Consider the following 20,719-nt stretch of genomic DNA (forward strand, 5'->3'; position numbering starts at 1 on the left):
CCTTGAAGTGCTCCCTCACCCCTCTAGAGGGGAAAACAGCACTCTCCCTCAACTCCTGCACCAAGTCACCCACTCCTACCCTACACGGCACTGGCTTATCCAACCCCACTCTCTCTTCCCCCTTTCCTTTAAGCTCTTTCAGCCTCTCCAAAGAGATGATAATTCAGCTTTTATCCCCACAGAATGGAGCATAAATTCCATACCCAGTAGGTGCCCAGGAGACATCTGTCAGAGAATGAGTGAAGGAGGAAGCCTATGGTGGCAGTGGCACCAACACTGACAAAATGCCACCACTGGTTCCTATGCAGGTGCACCAGAGTCACCTATCCATCATCTTAGCACTATCTGGCCAGAAGGGTCACAAGCCACAGTGCTCTGGCATGTCACCTCTGAACCCTGCATGCAGAGAAGGGACAAAAACCTGAGCAATTCTTGTTTGGCAAACTGATATGGAGCAAGCCATGCATGGGATAATAAAATAATTGCAACTATGTATATGCCAGGTCCTACACCAGACAGGAGAAATACATTATCAAACTCATTTAATCCTCATAATAAACTTCTGAGACAGGTGTCATTAGTCTCATTTTGAAGATTAGGAAATTGAGGCCTAGAGGCCTTACATAACTTGCCCCAGATCACATCACTAGTCAAGCGGCAGAAATGGGATTCGAATGAGGAGAATCAAGTCTTGCTGAAAGACTTTCCTGGTGCTTCGAAGCTGAGATGACAGGGCATGTTCCAGAGCTCCTATGCTTACCCCTACTACAGCACTTTTTACAATATATTTTTATTGCTTTTTTATTTGACATCTCCCCCAGAGAGTTGCCAATTTCTTGAAGACCAGCACTGTTTTAATTCACAGACGTATCCCAGGGCCTCTCATCCCAGGGTGTCTGGTAATAGCTGAGGCAATGTTATAATATATGCAATGAACTTTTTTTTTCAACCCTCTGGTTAAATTTTTTATTCTATTTAATAAAATAGTAATTGGCTCTTTCCAAAACAGCATTTGAATCAGCTCTATTATCAATATAGCTTAGTTGCATCCCCTTTGATACGTGCACGCTACTGCTTGCTTGAAGCCACATTTTTCATTTCTTGATTGCTCCAATATCTAAGAAAGCAATTGTAAATTTCATTGTAACCCTTATCAAGTTCTGGTAATTCTTGGAAATTTTACGAAATGTACTTGGCTCTACGTTATTTGGTACCTGTATTAGCTTCCCGTGGCTAAATCGACATTCAAGGAGCAAAGGCTACTGACAAAGTGTGTGCAGACACTTGAGAATAGGGGAGAAGCTCCTGGGGAAGGTGAAAGAGCTTCAGAGGAGATAAGCGATGAGTGAGGCCTTCAAAAAACTGAATAGTAACTTGATGTGACACAGCACAGAAATACCTGTGTTCTGTGGTGGGAAATGGGGCTTTTTAAACAGAAATGAGAACTTGACATGCGTGTAAGAAAATGTGGCAGAAACTACAGAAGGGAGGTATAATGCCAAACCAAACAGATATGACTGAACAACATATCCCATAAAAGCCAACGGTAGAAAAGGATACCTTGGGGCTTTTGAAAAACCCAACCTACAAAAACCACTTAGCAGTTTAGATTACATTAAAACCACAAGTTAAACATGTAATTGGGATTCTGGAAACTGGAGAAATTGAGAGTAAACGGAACTGAAAGAGAGAGCTTCAGTATAAAAGCAGAGGGTATGACATTACCAGAAGGGAAAAAGGAGAAGAGAAAAGAGAAGATTAAGATTTTGACACTGATATCTGAAAAATTCTGCTGTAGTCAACTTTTAAGGACATTTCTTTTTAATCCCCATATGAAAACTGCTTTATGCTGTAATAAATAAATAAATAAATAAAGACCTTTAACCCAAGAGAGTAAAATTATTTTTAAGTATCTCATGTAAGTAGATTAACCAGTGGAATAAGAACACGTCAAAACATGATGGAATGTTTAGGAAGCACAGATGTAGACAATAACCAAACATCCAGATTACAAACCCCTTCCTGGTTCTTCTAGAATTATTAGTTGAATAGCTTATTTATTAGATATCATATACAGTAAGAGTGAATGCTGGCAGAAAATAGAGAAATAAAGCACAGTCTTTTCTCTCAAAGATTTAAGAATCTAATGAAAGAGACAGATGTTTATATGTCACTATATGACCTAGAAAACCACCTGTCTCAACTGTTTACTATAATATACAAGATTGTCAGTTAAAAGCCTTCTTTCTCCCTGTGACTCACAACAACTGGCCTCCTCAAAGGAACACCATCAACAGGTATGACAGCCAACACACATATTCCACTGAACAAGAATGGAGGCTAAATCTTTTATAAACTTGAAGCCAGAAGAACAGTGAAGAAATAAAGAAAGGGGACTTTAGCATAGAATTTGGCCATCAAATAGCTCAAGGCATAAACTAAAGCTATTAAAATAATTTCCCCTTTTATAATATGGCCATTTATCTTGCAAGTTGCTTTGTCAAGATATGCTCTGAACAATACAACATGAGACGCTGGGAAATTTTGCAGAGGGTCAGGGAGTCAATAGAAGGTTCGAGGTCAGAAATTTATAAAACTCAGTAGGGTGGCTGGCAAATAAAAAGAAAATTAAGTCACACTCATTTTTCATTTCCATAATATAATCCTCGCCCGCAATCATCCAATTAAAATGAGAAAAAAAAAGAAATGGACATTGTTTACATTCAGAAGCTGCCAACGAAATGTTAAAAAAGAAAGAACCAAGATGTTCAAACTTTAAAACAGCCTAAGGAGATGAGATCAGAGAAAACAGAATCCAAAAACCACAAAATAGAGCAGTCACATCCCCAACTCCTTCATTTTACAGATAAGAAACTAAAGCCAATCACTTGCGCAAGGTCACAGATGTGAAACCAGACCCCCTATCTCCTGCCACAAAGCCAGAGGACACAACCCAGCTTCACACAGCCCAGCAAACAACCCCAGGAAGGGGACTTGTGGGGGACTACCTCTGACCTCCCCTCAAAACAAAGCTCTTCACTAAAACCTGTCAAATATTCTGCCAAAAAGAAACGTCTAATATTTTAACAAGTCACTTAAAGGAGAATTGATTCCATAAATAGTAACCAAGCAGCTGACACTTTTTGGGTCCATCTGGGTAGTTACAGCCAGTGAGGCCACAATGTTTATTTGTACAAAAGAATTTTAATAGTTTATTTAGGAAGAAAAAGAAAAAAAAAAAAAACCTCACATGCCCAGCCATGTGGGGAGAAAAATACAAATATAAAAACTCTCTTCCCTCCCTAAAATTGATGTTATTCTCTTCTCCTTGGGCCAAGCCAAAAATGGTCAACAACACTCGAGTGTTACTCTTTCTCCCTCAAGTACATACACAAAATTCAGGGAAGGTTGGTGGAAACTGTTTTTCGGGGGTAATTTCAAGGCTCAGTTTGCAAACTTTAGAGGCTGTCAAATATATCCCAAGCTCCCTGTGGCAAAATCCCTGCCTTATTCCCGGAAATCCTGGCTAAATGTCAGATCCTTGAGTACAGTCTGTGGTTCACTTATCTTTGAATCCCCAGCACTGGCACGCAACAGAAGCTCAATAAATTTTTGCTAAATTGAAGGAAATTACATCCCAACAACTTAATATTCTCTTCCTAGTTTCAATGGCATCACAGTGTACGAGCATTTCTAATCTCAAACCCTGGTATAATGCTACACTCTTCCATAAAACTAAGGCGTATGAAGAAATAACTGCACCCCCCACAGAGATAAGATGCTTCTATTCAGAGTAAATGTGTTGTTTGGTTAAGGATATTTTTAAAACTCTATCTGGAAATGAGTAGCCAAAGACGATTACTATAGGTTTTACTATCCTGTCCAGGTGTTTTTGTTTTGTTTTCAATTTCATATCCCCCAAAGGGGAAAATGCACATTTAAAACATAAAACAACAGATGGTTTACTCCAACATCTCCTTCGAAGCTGCCAAATGTGAATAAAGTATACAGTGAAGCAGCAGAGACATCTACATTTTCTGTTTACAAGTTACTCAAATTAGACACAAACCTTTACAGCTCCAAGTTGTTCTTTTCTGAATTTTTCCAAGGGCTTAATCAGGGTTTCAGTTACACTTAATGCCTGGAGAACAAGAGTGATAACAAAAGAGCATACGATTAGGTTTCCAAAAGGGAAAAAATTAGTATTTTCCTCTTCCACCCCACCCAGAAATAAACTGAACAACATATTTAACAGCTTTATCTCTCCCTGCCAATGCAACCATTAAATCACTTCTAAATTTATTAACACACCAGATCTCCATAAATATTTTCAGGGAAGAGGAGGTGGGGCAAAGCGCCAGGGAAACGCGCCACACAGCCCCAACACAGCTCCTTCTTCAGGGAAATACCAAGAGGGTTGTCTTCAACAACAAAGCGGCCTATCACACTCATTAACAGAACACTGCTGTTTGAGAATTTTTTTCCTCCCCCTCCTCAGAAATTTAAAAGTCAATTACATTCCTTTATTAGTAATCAGACTACATTATGTAAAGGGCTAGGTTTGTGGCAACAAGTTTAAATACAGTCAGTCACCTACAACTAGAAGGACCTGCAACTAAGATATACAACTATGTACAGGAGGGATTGGGGGAGATAACGCAAAATAAATAAATACATAAATAAATAAATAATAAATACAATCAGTCTGCCCTTCATTACTGGAAATTCCTCATGGCGATTTAAGGTCTACCAGTAAAGCAGGCACTGGAGCTCGCCACAGTCAGAGCAAACACTGGGCGTGCCGGCAAACAGCACAGAAGGGGAAGGTCGACAAGATAGGAGCCACACACAGACTCCAACCACAGCCACGCTCATTCTTAAGCTGGCTGCTGTGGGGCTTTTCGTTTTAAGGCAGAATCTGAAACTAACAATGCTGAAAATGCAAATAAAAGAATATTTATCTACGGGGAATGCATTTAATAATAATATGCTGGTGAGTAGTGGCTTTCTCAGCCTCTATTGTCAGGAGACTAGAAATACCCAGAATGGAAAAGCAAACTTCAAAACACTTCATAATAATGTGTTGTCCCTCTTTTTACAAAAAAGGCTCCCAAAATTCCAAGCTTAAAATTACAGAAAAAATAAGTGACTTAGAATAGGAAAGGAATCTGAATTTAACGAAAGGCTCCTGTGCAGTGTTTCATTACGTAAGGGTTTCTCCCAAAGAGACCATTCATACTGTGAGACAGGGAACCCTCATAAATGTGATGATGACCAGCGTCTGAACCCTCTTCCCCAGGCCAGCACTGGGTTACACTCACTCTCAAGGGAAAGGGAGCATCTTCACAGTATGGTACTTTCATCCATTGTAGATCATGTGACCTACAACAAGGGCAAACCAAGGAGTCCTTTGTACTAAAGAACAGAGCAGCCACAAAGCAGCACACGTCAGGAATCCCAAGTACCCAAGCCAACAGGGGATGCCCAAAGTTCCATTTGGGAGGGCAGATATGAGAGGTTCTGCCATACATACATTTTTAAAGGGATCCAACTGACACACAACATCTCTAATTTAAGGCACACTTCTATCAGCACCAGTGTCATTTCCTAAGCTTCCATATTGGATCCAGTCTACCAATGTTCCTGAATAAACCTACATGTAATACATCTCCCCCAGAGGCTGGCACACTCAAGAACTCAGCCCAGCATTCTATGTCAGGATCACAGGGGTTAATAACTGCTCAAGTTCACAGAGGATAGAAGCGGGGATTCAAAACCCTGTAAATTTGAGCCCAAGCTTAACCACCATACAACATTGCAATAAAAGTACTAAATGGGGTACCTTCCCCATTCCAAGTAGCCATCTTAATAAAGTCTAAACACATAAAAAAATATTTGCTGCGTGTTCAGTGCCAGGTGCTAGAGATACAACTATGAATAAAAGAAGGAGAGCCGCTGCCCTCATAGGGCTGACTGCCAAGTAGGGGAGACAAACAGTGGATACGTCAACACATAAGTAGATGTATAACTGCAAATTCTAGTAATTCCCTCAAATGGACAAAAAGAGACTATGGTGAGGAATTTATTAGAGGATATATAAGGAGAAATGTGCTCAGGGAGATCTTTATCAAAAAAGTGACATTTTAGCTAAGACCTGAAAGATGAGAAGGAATTAGTGGTGCAAAGAACAAGGGAAATTGTTTCCAGCCTGAAACCAGCAGAGGCAAAGGATGAAGGTGAGGAGTTAATATTGTAGCAAATAGCAAAAGGCCAGTATGGCTGGGGCATAAAGAACGGGGAAGTGAACGGAATGAGATGAGTGATGGCAGGGGACCAGAACACGCGGAGCCTCGTGGGCCCAGGGAAAGAGTTATTTTGGGTATGATGGAAAGCCACTAGAGGGTTTTAAGCAGGGAATTAACACAATGATATTTAGATCTTTTAAAGATTACTCTGGCTGCTCTGAGAAAGAGAGATTAGAGGTGAGGAAAACTGGAAGGAGAAAGACTTGTTAGGAGGCTTCTAGAGTGGAACAGGCAAGAGATGACAGTGGCTTGGAGTAAGGTAGCGACAACAGAAACAGAGAGTAGACAGATTTAAGAGAGATTTGCAGATGGAATCAAAGAAACCGGTAACAGACTGAATGTGGAAAAGGTGGGGTTTCCAGGATCACTCCCAGATTCTGGCATGAGAAACTGAATAGACAAGAATACTATGTTCTGAAATAGGAAAATTTTGAGGAAAAGCAGCTGAGAGCAAGTACTAAGGGATTATGTCAAATTTGAGACACTGGGAGATACCCAAAAGATTAGTGAAATGGGTTGTCAGAGACACAGGTCTACAGCCTAGAAGAGAAGTTTAGATCAGAGATATAAATTTAGTAGTCATCTGCAAGTAGATGGAGTTTGAAGTCATGGAAGTAGATAGGTAGGACATGGCAGAGGATAGAAAGAAAAGGTCCCAGACCAAGGACTGAGGTCAGGAAAAGGAAGATGAGAAGGGGGAGTTAGCAATGGAGACTGGGAAGAAGCTACCAGGATGCTGGATGAAAGAAGAAAAGGGTATGTGAGCTTTAAATGCATGAGCTGCAGAGAAATTAAAGAAGGAATGAGACCTTAGCAACATCCATGGAAAAGAGGAAGAAAGGGCCGGAGTAGCTTAATGACTGAAAAGTGAGGACATTTGCAGGAAGGATGGCCATGAAGGACAGAACAGAGAGAAGGTGACTACTCAAAGGGAACCTGAGGTCAAGTGAAGGCGTGTTTCTCTTTTAAGATGGAATATCTGTACTTAAGAGATGAGAGCACATCTAAATGGCCACATGAAGAATCCAGAAAAGATGGTTCAAAGTCTCTAACGTGGGAAGAGATGGGATGCTGACCATGTATAGGTACTGACCTGTCACAGCAGTAGAAACCCTTCCCTCCTTTGTGATAGAAAGGAGAAAACAAGTGCCAATACAAACAGGTTTACAGATTTCATGAAGAGACGCTGAGGGAGTTGCTACCAGATGGGTATTTTTTTCCATGAAGTACAAGGCAAGGTCATTACAGAGTCTGAGCATCGGAAAACATTTGAACAGAGAGGAGAATGAATGAAAGAACCATAACAAACAGCGGGTAGGGCACTTCCTAGAGAAACACAAACATTCCTGGGCAGGAAGGTGAGCAGGAGTTTATGGAGGCATCCATCTGCCTCATGTGAGATTTTATCTAACAACCCAGGCAGGCGGTGGGTGGTTAGGTTCATTCTGGGTAAGAGAATTTCCAAGAGATGTAAACACAGCGGGCTAATGCTATGTAGTATGCGCAGTGCGGGCAAGCTGCACAGAGGAGGAAACCACCTGGGTTAAGAGAAGACTTCCTAAAGGGGATAATGCAGAGCTGAACTTGAAACAGGGCACAGGAGTTCTCCAGGTGAAGGATAAGAGTAAGAGAAAGGCCCTCTATGAGGAGAGGGGAAAGCAGCAATTTCAGAGCATAGAACAATAAGCAATTCAGTGTCACTAAAACAGCTGAAGAAGTCAGGAATCAGGACAAGAGGCTAAAGAGATCAGATGGGTGTCATTAGCCATCAGCATGGGACCTAGGAAATACCCAGTAAACGCTAGATGTATGAAGGCCTTTTAAAATGAGAACCCTAAAACTCCACGCTCTGGAGTAAACACCATCCTTCACAAAAGGACCAGGCCACAAAGATTCCACAAGAGCAATTTTTGGGTCATCATATTTGTCCTTCACTTGGAGGATTAATTTGATGCAATATGTGCCTGACTTCCAAGGACTAACACTAGTGTAGGAAAAGAATATAAGGGGTTTCTGCCCCACTGTTAGCAGGTCAATAAGCAACTTGCAAAACAAGGAAAGAAGTAGGTGTGACAGATACCACTATAACGGACTCTAATAAAAAAAAAATTTGATTAAAAATTTTAAAACTTAAAATCCACTATCATTTTTCTTCTTTAAGAAAGTCTAATTATGTAACTTCTGAACTGAATCTTAAGCATTCTGCTCAAGAACAAAATAATGAAGTAGCTACTAAATGCTTCAGTGAGGCAACGTTGGTTGAGCAACAAGGATCGTTTGCTTCTTTTTCTCAAAATAGAGTGAAGACTCCATGGAATCTCTCAGTTCCTTCTACAATTTCACAGAAGTATTATAGAGTATTTGTGAGTAATAAGTGCTACTAAAGCTTTCTAATGCCAAAACACGATCCTTCTTTCCCAGAGACAAATCTAGGACTGCCCCAGAACTCTAAAGGCAATTTCCCAATTTGAAAGAGACAGCTGAAGTAATAATATGGAGAAAAGCTTTCAAATACTAACACGCTAGAAATCAATCAGATAATTTAAAGAGAGAGAGAAAGCAAATACAGAATGTATTTTATAACCCACATATAAGGTTATATAACCATATTTTTCCCCATAAAATACTCGAACCAGCCACAAAAGAAGTCATAAACAGCCTTGGCTAAGGAGCCTGGGAAAGGGTTTTGGATAGTCTTGCTTAGAAACAGAATGCATTTACGTGAACATAAAGTATGAAAATTAATCAGCTGCTCTCACCTTAGAGCAGGGGTTAGCCAACTTCTTCTATAAAATGCCAATAAATAATAGTAAATAAATAATAAATAGTAAATAATTTAGGCTCTGCAGACCTACGGCCTCAGTTGCAACTACTCAACTTGCCATTGTAGCACAAACACAGTCATAAGCAGTATATAAATAAATGAGCATGGCTGTGTTCCAAAAAATTTTCTTCACAAAAACAGAAGGCAAAGTGGATTTGGCCCATGGGCCATAGTTGGCTGACTCCTGACTGAGAGAATCATCTTGAGTATCATGGCATAAGATGATCTACTTATTCTTATCTGATTGTATTTTTTTAAAATATACATTTATCATACTTGCAGGGGACCAAAAGTCGGGAGGGAAAGCTGACTGCTGGAAGAGAGAATCACAGTTCAAGTAGTTCTCACATGAAAGAGGGATTCAAAAGCGGTGCCATGGACTTCACCTGGGATAAGCAATCCACAGGGTTTCAATGCTGAAAGGCAACCGCTCAAGTGTAAAAGGTATCTTAACAACAGTTTCTGTGAATTTAATAGGGGCTTTGGTTCCTAAAAAGTTGAGTTAACTGAAAGTTCAGCATGAGCCAAAGCTGTCATAAATTGCCTTAGACGATAATGAACACATACATAGGTTACATATATTATTCAAATCCAAACAAGGTAATCATTCAACTGTGTCCCACAAGACCAGAACCTCTCTCAATAGTACAGTTAACACATTTTAAGAGAGACAATTAACACATTTTGTAAGTGGGGCAAAGCAAGAATGTTACCAAAACGTTAAAAAGGTTTAGGAGGAATAGGTAAGAAAACCAGAGGCGTTTAATGGGATTGAGGAAGAAGAAAACATTTAGAGGGAACACGAAAGCTGTCTTTAAATATTTAAATGGGTACTGTATGAGAGAAGCAAAAATCATTTTATCTGCTTAAAGAGGACAAAACAGGTCTGACAAGGGAGAGGCTGCAGTGCAGCAGATTTGGGTTCACTATCAAGAGGAACTCAATAAGACCTACAATGCATCAAGCAAAGCAGTGACCTCTATCTCCTTCCACATAAACAAGCAGAAGCTAGAAGACCACTGTCCAGGGACATAGCATCACAGATTCCTCACTGAGAGAAAGTTGGCCTAGGAGACCTCTGAGGGCCTATCCATCCTATGATCCGGGATTCTGCATGAGTTAGGAGAGGCAAAGGGCCAAACGACACTTCAATGTTGCCTTATAATGCTATGAAGGCAAACCACAGAACCCATTACAACTTCACAATTCAAAGGACAAGATTGTTACACAATAGTCTGGGGGATTAAAATTTTCCTACAACTAGTCAAATCTGAAATCTCTCTTCATTAGACATTTGGATACAAGAACTTAAATGTCTAAAAAGAAAAGGAAAGGTAGGGTGGTATCTTTACCAACCTCTACCTCTCTAGGTTCAACCTAGAACAGAGAAATCTGCTGACAATAACGGCTGACCAGCAGGGAATCAGACTCCATTTGGGGGAGGAACCACTGTCGCTACCTTAAATTTCCACATTTGAGATCAAAGGCTAAGTTCTCATTTTGTAAATTCTAAAGAGAGCAGGGATTAGGGCTAGAAACCCATATTCAGTAAAAAGGTAACTACATCCCATATCTTTAATAATAGATTCCTAAAGTAACAGTCCAGGTAAAACAATGAATAAATCACTATAAGAACTAAATCATGCCTTTCTAATCACTCAGTACTAACAAGGACAGACTGAGTCTAATGAAACAGAAGGAATTATGTCCATTCCCCATGGCCCTCGTTATTTTAAGCCTGGATTCCAAATGTTCTTGACCCCAGAGGAATGCATAATCTGAGAGCAAAGGAAAATTTCCACTATTTTCTCCCATGACCTTCCAGATACTTCCCATTTCACGAGACTAAAGGGGAAACTATACTTTCCAATTCCAATGTCAAGAATAGCAGCAAAGAAATCATTCAGCAAAGATGTATTGCTTATTTTCCTTGAAACAGAACCTCGAGAAAGGGTGCCAAGGAACTATCATCACAATACATCTCCAAACATAAGGAATCTTTTCCCCAAAATTGTCCCTCAGAAAAAAAGAGGCTTGCCCTATAGAAGAATTCTTAGTTTCCTTAAGGAGTGCACCTTCCATTATTTTTCTCAACAAACAACTGCAGGAGGAATCTTAGCCAGAAATGGCCCCAATCACATGTATTTTCAGATGCTTATAGATTACTAACAGGTCTGGGTTAAAAAAAAAAACGGGGCGGGGGGAGTAGCGGATTTAAGAAATGTAAGAAATTCAGTTGTCATTCTGGAGATGATTTCAAAATTATTAGCATTCAGTGTTTTCATAAAGATCACTTTAAAAGAAACAAGGTATGTGATTACAATATGAAAATACATCTCCGGGACAAATTTTTTAAAGAGACTGCCCAAATGTGCTGCAAATGGATGCCTGTGGCTTGGGATAAAATTTCCAAGGAAAGCATCAGAAACAGATTTTAAAGGGTGTTGTATCTCGAAGAACTCAGATGTGGCCATGAGGTCTCTAGAAAGCTGTGCTGAAAAATTCAGAAGGTGTCTCTGATAAATATACTAATGTCAAAGGTGTCAAATGTTGGAATAACTATTTTATTAAATAAATGGGGGAAATATTCCTAAAGTATACACTGATAACTTCATCTTAAAATACAGACACATATTTAATCAACTAAATAATGAAAGTAGACAGGATTCTCTAGCGGACATACATATGCATACCTAAAGGTGTGTACATTCAAACTATCCAAAAGATTTTTTGCTTAATCTTCTCATAGGAAAACGGTAGTGCCTTATAATCAGGCATAAACATTATAGGTAGTGGATAGCTGTCCTTTTGGGTTACCCAGCACTTGAAACACCTGCCCATGTTTAAGGAATTCTACCTAATGAGGCAGAACCCACCTTCCACTACAAAAGCTGAAAATGACGGACACTTGCTTTCCCAGGCATCTTGCAGTAAGGTACTGGCAGCTGGTCAGAGTTCCACTCATCAGATGCTCCTAGCCTAGACTTGGATTTGGAAGACAGTGCTTCCAAAAACCAGTGACCAGAAATTCTTGTGGGTGGTAGCAACTACTCCAGTTTCTAGAGGCAGCAATTCTACCCGGAGCCATCAGGGCAGTGGAGTTGCTGGGGCATACTGTCTTGTCTACACTCGCTGGCAAAGTGGTGATGGCCTTCTCCAAGCCCAGTTCTTTGAAGTGACGCCAGGCATCACGCCTGGTTCCCAAAACCTCACAAAGATACTGCAAGCTCCCTAATATTCTTCAGTAAATTCCCTTTCTTTTCAGAAGAGCTGGACCTTAAAACTGAGAATCCAGACTAATACAGAACTAATCTTCTTAATATTTCAGAACCTTACAAGAATCCCATCAAAATGATTTCAGTACTATCTTTCTCAATATTCCTAAACAATATTTTCTCCTGATTAACCCATTTTTAATTAGATTACTCTCCATCCACACTCCTCCTCTGCTACCTCTTTCTCCACCTAGCCAGTCTCTCCCTGTACTGTGCCTTCCCCCATCAGTCAGGGCTCACGGTATTTTTGTTTTCTTTTTTTTTAAATAATATAAATCTTTATTTTTTTATTTTTTTGAGGAAGATTAGCCCTGAGCTAACTGCTGCCAATTCTCTTCTTTTTGCTGAGGAAGACTGGCCCTGAGCTAACATCTGTGCCCATCTTCCTCAACTTTATACATGGGATGCCTGCCACAGCATGGCCTGCCAAACAGTGCCACGTCCGCACCCGGGATCCGAACCAGTGAACCCCAGGCCACCGAAGCCGAACATGCGAACTTAACCACCGAGCCACCAGGCTGGCCCAGGGCTCAAGTTTTAATAGGAAAATTAAAATGGATAATAAAGCCCTCCCACGTTTTTTTTTTTTTTTAATAGCTGAAATAATAAAAGAACAGAGAGTCAAAAGACTGTGATGTCAACAAAAAATGAAAAAGCTTCACAACTGGTTTTGCTAAAAGAACCGTGACACAGTGACAAATAGGTAACCAACATTTTCTCATTTTGGCTCTGTTCTAATTAGTTCTGCTTTAGACCATAAGAAAAAACACCTCTCTTTTGTTACCTGAATATTGTCAACTGTAAAGAAGGAATAATACTTGTTCCCTACCTATTTAACACATTTGAATAAAAAGGAGGGGATGTCACACTAGCAGCAATTTTAACTTCCAAATAAATAAATCCCTATATGATATTTTATTTTTAAGCACAGCTCAAGCTAAGCTAATCCTCCTGGTAGAAAAAAATTAATGTAAAACGAAAGTAAATTTCTTAGTGACTATAACTCAAACCCACTAGCTAAGAACTAGTGAGAATCTTAATGAACCCGTACTCAAGCTCTAACTGGGACAAAGGTTCAGAGGTGCTGTAAGTTAATTCTACAGAGTTTACACCTGAAAACTGAGAGCCAATTAACATGAAATGGTTCCTCGAATGTCTGGTCTTTCAGACCACAGCAGTCTCATTTAATAGCCTAAGAACTACAATTCGTAAAATATACATCCCAAATTCATCAGTTCAGCTACCAGACTTCTGCTTTCATTCACAGTCCAAGAGGACAAAACAGGTCCGACAAGGGAGAGGCTGCAGAGCAGCAGATTTGGGTTCACTATCAAGAGGAACTGAGTAAGACCCAACTTTCAGTCCTAAATTCCGTTAGCTTAAAACCTAACAAGAGGATGTGAGCTGAAGTTGTGTCAACTTCTGCTCTGTGACTTAATCCCCTGAATATTTGGCCATAACCTGGCTTCTCAAGAAAACAGGTCAATGTATCCAAAAAAAAGTTCAAGATTCCCTTAATGTGTGTCTTCTAAAAATATCTTAGCGTTTCTTTGAAGAAAAAAAAGAAGCTGGCATCAATTTTGAAGGACATTCATAGAAAAAAAGAAGTAGAAACTTTACTCAGATTATTTAAATCAAATAGACTCCATCAGTAAAGATTATTTTTTATTATGCTTAGGAAAAGTTAAGAATCTTCGAGCAAAAGCTATTGGATAAATTAGGAACAAGCTAACCTAATAAGGACATGCAGAGATCTAAACTTGATCTCCCTTTCCTCTGTGCATGAGGACAATAAGGATCTATTTTTTAAACAAAATAAATACTTGGGCAGAACATTATGAGAAGGAATAAAACCCCACAGAAGTGAGTGAAAGATGAGCCTGACAGAAAGCTGTAAAAGTAGCGTGAGAGACTTTGAAATTTTGTTTCTTAGCTTTAAATAAGAGAAAATTTTAATTTCTGAAGTGAACGGTATAATTCAATGGCATAGCTAGAAATGGAATCTCATGAATAATTACGTAGTTAATTGTTGAATCAAGGAAATATGAGAGAAAGAGAGAGACAGAAACTGTTCAGAAAAGAACAGCTTAGCCTTTGACCAATGGGAAAGAGACTACATCTCCAGCCCTTCTGCCAGGCCTGGGCTACCTGAGCAGCAGAGAGAGAAAAGGATGGGCATAAGGCAGCGGCTCTGGATAACTCCTTCTCCCCTATATGGCCAGCAGCTGAGCACCTCATCCTGGACAAGAGCCTAATGCCTCAGTGTATCTTCAGGTGCTAGAACACTGTCCAGCTCATAACAGGCATTCAAAATATTTGTTTTGTGAATGAAGTGGGATTCTCCTAGAAATTTAGAGACATAAAGAATAGAGTTTCTTTGGGGGCTGGCCCCGTGGCCGAGTGGTTAAGTTCACGCACTCCACTGCAGGTGGCCCAGTGTTTCATTGGGTTCGAATCCTGGGCGCAGACATGGCACTGCTCATCAAACCACACTGAGGCAGCATCCCACATGCCACAACTAGAAGGACCCACAACGAAGAATATACAACTATGTACTGGGGGGCTTTGGGGAGAAAAAGGAAAAAAATAAAATCTTAAAAAAAAATAGAGTTTCTGTATAAATGCAACATTTCCTGCTGATGGTGATAACAGTAACCATGAATAGTTATGCTAGTCTCCTGTATACATCATCTCTCATTCAAAACAGTCTGTGTCTACGTTAGTCTGGGTCCTCTAAGAAGCAGACACCAAGACAGGATTAGAAATACACGAAATTTATTAGGAGAAACATCTATGAGAGAAAATGGGGAGGGAGCTGGGGAGGCTGGAAGAGCTGTCAGACAGCGATGCAGGTCTGACCCCAGGGGAAGGAGACAGGGAAGGAAGGTTGAATGGCTATGTGTTAGATTGCAGTGCAGTTCTAGGTAAAGTTCAGTAAGGCCATCAAGGACTCCTTGGGCCAAGGCTGCCTGTCAGAGGGGTCCAGGGTCCCCAGGAATGAGCCTGCTTTAGCGCCTCTGCTGTACTCAGTCACTAGCTGGGGGCAGACATGGGAAGTATGGCCTTCCTACCAATGGAGTGACGGAATCATATAGCAGCTGGCCCGACGGCCGATTACGCTCCATGCAGTAGGAGATCTGAAAGGGACCTCATGGCTGCCAATGCTTCCAAAGTTCATATTCTTTCCACTACACCATCATGGCCACTGGCATTCCCCTGCACCTCTAATAATCCCCACCACCATCGAAGTATGGTATTTTATTCAATCTAACATGCCACCAATAGTAAGACTCTCCGTTCTTTTATATACTATCAAGAAAAAGATGCTGCTAATGAAATCTTGATTTAATATTTTAACACTTGAAACTTACATTTATTGAAAACGCTCTCTGACAAGTATACTTTCATCATGTATCCCTCTTGTGCATTCATAAAAAAGACAATGAGAAAAATATACTTAAGACATTTCTAACATTTCTTAGGCTCTAACTCTTCTGAATCACTTTTCATCTCAGTCACCAATATCTGGTTTTCCCTACACAATTTTTCCTCTGTGCCATCAAGAACATCGGAAATGCCAGTTTCTTTAAGGGGAGCGCCACTATCCTATCCAGAGATGATGGCACCCACTATTTAGGTACTGATACTGGCACTACCCTGTCTTAACCAGAAGGTCTCAATGGCAGGTTTTGAAACAACCACTAGGATTTGAATTTCTTCCTTAAGTGGTTTCTTGATTGAAATATTGAGAGGCTACAGTGTCCAAACAGGCCAGGAGAAATAACCAAGTTCACACTTCTTCATGACTGTCGCCTAGTGGGCAGCAGCTATAAGGCCACACGTCCATTTTACCCAGGTTCAAAGGTAGAGGGAAGGGCATTAAGTCTCAGAAGGAGCTAAAGGCAAGGAAAAATGTCCTTAGGATACCAGGAGATAGGAGAAAGATTCTCTTTTCATCTCTGTCACCAATTTACTTTGTGATGTATATCAAATCACTCCACCTCACTGAGTTCTAGTTTCCCTCTTTCTTTTTCTAAATGAAGACATTAAATGTAAGTTCCCCTAAGTTCTCTCTCAGCTCTTTGTTTTAGGAGCCAACACCAGACCTTTGAGTACTACATGACAGGATCTGAATGAAAACATTTTCCTCATGAAATTGTAGATTCAGCTGAACTGACTCCCACTAATGGAACCACACCTCTGGATTAGACAGTTGAATGAGCAGGCTGGTTACATTCTGGTGTCCCTAGTTGCCCGGGGGCGGGGCGCTGGAGGGAGAAGAGTCTATGTCCTATTCTTTGCTCTTCCACATCAGTATTAACTGGTTTATTAGAAGAGCTAGCTGATTCCTCAGAAGCAGAGAACAAGCCCGAGGATATGAAATATAGGAAACGGAAGTTTCAATAGGGAAGTAGAATCTGACTATGACAAGGCTCAGAGGCCACAGATGATCATGAGTCACTAACAGAGAGGACACTGAGTCATGAGGCAAGGCCTCACACGAGATGGGTTTACAAGGAAAAAAGAAAAAAGATTTATATGAAAACACAATGTTGTCAAATTGTAAAGGTCAGTTTCAAGGAGAAAAATGCTTCATCAAGTTAGGTCATTGACAACTTTTACACTAAACAGTTTTCATAAATAAGTACAAGGTGAATATTTCCCCATCTGACTGTGCCTGCCAACAGAATTCCGCATAAAAATGTGTCACTTTAGGAATATAAACAAACACATGGACAAGGAAAACAGTTCAGTGGTTACAATGGGGATGGGAGGTGGGCACAGGGTGAAGGAGAGCATTTACGTGGTGACAAACAAGAAATAATGTACAAATGAAATTTCACAATGATGTAAACTATTATGAACTCAATTAAAAAAACAAAAAAGTGTCACTTTATTTGTAAAAGAACTGATTAAAACAAGTTTGATATACCACATAAAATATTATAATAAGATGAAACTAAAGGCACAGTCTTTCCAATGGCATGTAATGCCTTAGGTACTTATCACGTTATGGAAACTCATAAGCAACGCTAAACACAAATTAAGTAACACAAATTCCTAACAACAGAAACCTGTTCCATCAAACTAAATAAACTAGGTATAGTCCAAAATCCGTTGGAAATGACAGGTAAAAGCTTAGATTTTTAAAGACTATTTTCACCTCCAGGTAGACATAAAGTTATTAAAAAGCAATTTATACAGTTCCCAATTTTCAGACAGATCTAGCTCCAAGGCTAGAAATGCCAGAAGAGATTTCACTGGCACCCTGGGCCAGTGGTTCTGATGTAAGCATGCTTCCCAATAACCCAAGGGGATTATTAACACAGACTGATGGGCCCTACCCCAGAGTTTCTGATTCAGTAGGTCTGGAGTGAGGCACAAGAGTTTACATTTCTAGCATGTTCCCAGGGGATGCTGATGCTGTTGGACCAGGGACCAAGTTTTGAGAACCAGTGCCCTCAGGTATACTAAAGAAAGAACATCACGAAAATTTCTCCCAACAGGTAAGAGATATTTAGTTCATTTTAACCAACATATTATTTTAATAATATCATGAAGAACTTTTGAAGGAAAAAAAAATAGTGGAAAGTTCAGAACAAAAATCAGTGTCAAAAACCCCAAAAGACATAGCAATCACTTAACCCCATGATTCTGTAAGATACTTGAGACAACGAAAGAATGATGAGGAAGGAGTGAAGCCAGTCAGACAAGGTTGAGGAAATGCCTATTGTCTCTTGCCTGGAAGCATCTAAACTATGTATTAAGAAAAGCCTTCAGGACACGAAAAAACTTTGGTGAGGGGATAGATTCATTATCTTAACTGTGGACATGGTTTCCCAGCTGTAGACATACGTCAAATGTGACCAAATTGTACACTCTAAGTGTGCACAGTTTATTGTAGTCAATTATACCTCATTAAAATTGTTTAAAATAACAAAAAAAGAAAGGAAAAGCCTTCAGTATTCAGAAGCCTAGTGGCTTCTTCATTAGGCCATAAGCCCAGGGCAAATCACCCAGAAAGCACTCCTTGACCCAGTGTTTTCACAAGAGTGAAATCTGTGGTGGGAAAAAAGATAAAAAAACAAGAAAAGAGTCTCAAAAAGCCTAAAGAGCCAATGTACGCACAGGGTCATCCTGCTCAAGTGGGAGAAGGGCTGCAGCTGGTGGACAAGACACCTCCTCACGTCTGCTTGCCAGCCCAGTCGGCCTCCAGCCCCTTCTGGATGAGAGGTAGGTGCCTTTCATGCACCATCTGGCAAGCTCTACCTACTCTCTCCGGGCATCCCTTCTTCCCTGAAGCTTTCCCTCATCCTCTGGGCCTCACACAACTGCCCTGATTTGCCATAACCCTGAGAAACAGAGCAGTCATGTTTAGGTGAAGGACGAAAACCAAAAGATATGATAAAAGGACACATGTAGAGAAGTAAATTCAATATGATGGGTTTTTAAAAGAACATCATCAACACTACAGCTCTATTTTAAACGTCCCTAAATTCCTGGACAGCTGCCCACCTCAGAGAAGTACGCCATGTCCTGCCATGCCAGAGAGAACATCTCTGGAATTCTGGCAGAAACACCACAAAGTACTTCCCTCGGAGAACACGCACAAGTGAGCACAGAAATTCTGGCCACTAACTGTACCCGGCTCCCCAACTTGAGTTACTCACTTTCACAGTCAAGGTTGGCCATATTATCAGTACATACTACTCCCTTGAAAACCCAGTCCTGAAAGAGGCAATATTGGCCTTTTAAAGGGCACTGCACATCCATTCACAGACACTAGACTTTTGTGCATGGAGGACAACATTCTGACTTCCTAGACTGGCTTCTTTCCACTTCCCTCCCCAACAATCAGTTTTAATGGCTACAGAGCTGGACACTAGTGAGAGGATATGCAAATATCTCTCTCCCTCTTTCCCAAATTCAGCTTTCCCCTCAAGGAAGAAATGAATACTTCACTTCCATCTTTCCCTACCTGGTTACTCTGATGCATCCATCAACTCAGATTAGAAATGATGTCCCCAAAATGCCTTCCCCAAATTCCCCAATAACTGTTACCATGAAGTATGCTTTTGGCAATCTCCTCCAGCGGACAGCTACCTACTCGAGGGTAGGAACTATGCCCTTGTCTTTACAGCTCTTGACACAGTGCTTGGCATGTAGCAGGCACACAATAGTATTTGTTGAAATATACAAACCTAGCCTATTGAAGTATATAGATTTGGCATGTGAATACATATACCTGGTGGCTCGAAATCAACAAAGAATACCTTGTTCCTGATCGTTGAGTTTCTGGACTGATGACTTTATTCCTTCAAGTCCAAAGTCCTATTTTAACATTTATTTAGGAAACAGAAAACTTTAAAAAAATATTTGGCAGTGGTCTTGGCCTTCTAAAACACAGATTATATTATATAAAAAAATTTTTTTTAACATTTTAATGAATCAGGCTTAACTATGAATATTCAATTTTTTTTAAAAGATTTTATTTTTCCTTTTTCTCCCCAAATCCCCCCAGTACATAGTTGTATATTTTTCAATTGTGGGTGCTTCTAGTTGTGGCATGGCCTCAGCGTGGCCTAATGAGTGGTGCCATGTCCACGCCCAGGATCCAAACCAGCAAAACCCTGGTCCACTGGAGCAGAGGGCGTGCACTTAACCACTCGGCCACAGGGTCGGCCCCTGAATATTCAATTATTATGCTGCACCATCATTTAATTTTAGGATTTCAGAAAATACTAAGTGCTTTTAAAGATTAAGTGACCACTAAGATTATGTTAAATGCTTGGAACCAATTTTAGAACATTTCTACTTCTATTTTACAGCTGTCATTTTGCATTTTTTTTTTAATATGTGGTCTTTAACGTGCTGCTGGGTTGTAATAATTTTAAGTAAAAGAAGAGTTTTTAGAAGTTCTCAGAATCCCCTGGCATCCATTTTAGCTACTTAAAGAACTTCCTTATCCCCCTGTCACTTGGTGGGGATGTATGAGCTTGTTAAATTACATAAAGGTCCTCCTCTGCATCTCTGCCCCACAAAGTCCAGCTCAAATGTGCCTTCTTCCAGAAAGTCTCTCCTGACAAGCAGAGGCTCAGCTGCTCCCCGGTCCACGCAGCCACACTCTATACCTTTGTTATCACACTTAGTATAGTCCATTTTAATTCACTTTTTTACCAGTTATTCTCCAGGGCTACAGTGGACACTTCTTGAGGGAGGTTTCTTTTCCTATTCAAAAGTTTAAGGTTGGTATCTAGTAAAGCAGCAAAGATTTTTTTTAATAAGTGTTCCAATCTATTTCAAGAAACAAAGTT

The 20,719-nt window shown here is 40.2% G+C and overlaps 1 protein-coding gene across 8 annotated transcripts in view; it reads right to left on the reverse strand.

Moving 5' to 3' along the window:
- Positions 1–20,719, reverse strand: part of ARHGAP10 (Rho GTPase activating protein 10) — a 288,119-nt gene that overhangs the window by 185,621 nt on the left and 81,779 nt on the right. For 6 of the 8 annotated variants that reach the window (XM_070611643.1, XM_070611639.1, XM_070611641.1 and 3 more), the window contains one exon: positions 4,070–4,141. The exons of the other annotated variants lie outside the window; for them this stretch is intronic. In XM_070611643.1, the coding sequence (XP_070467744.1) occupies positions 4,070–4,141 (72 nt within the window). The remainder of the gene's footprint in view (positions 1–4,069; positions 4,142–20,719) is intronic. 8 annotated transcript variants of the gene reach the window in all.

This window comes from Equus przewalskii, chromosome 2 (assembly GCF_037783145.1).
Source record: "Equus przewalskii isolate Varuska chromosome 2, EquPr2, whole genome shotgun sequence".
NCBI classification, from domain to species: Eukaryota; Metazoa; Chordata; class Mammalia; order Perissodactyla; family Equidae; genus Equus; species Equus przewalskii.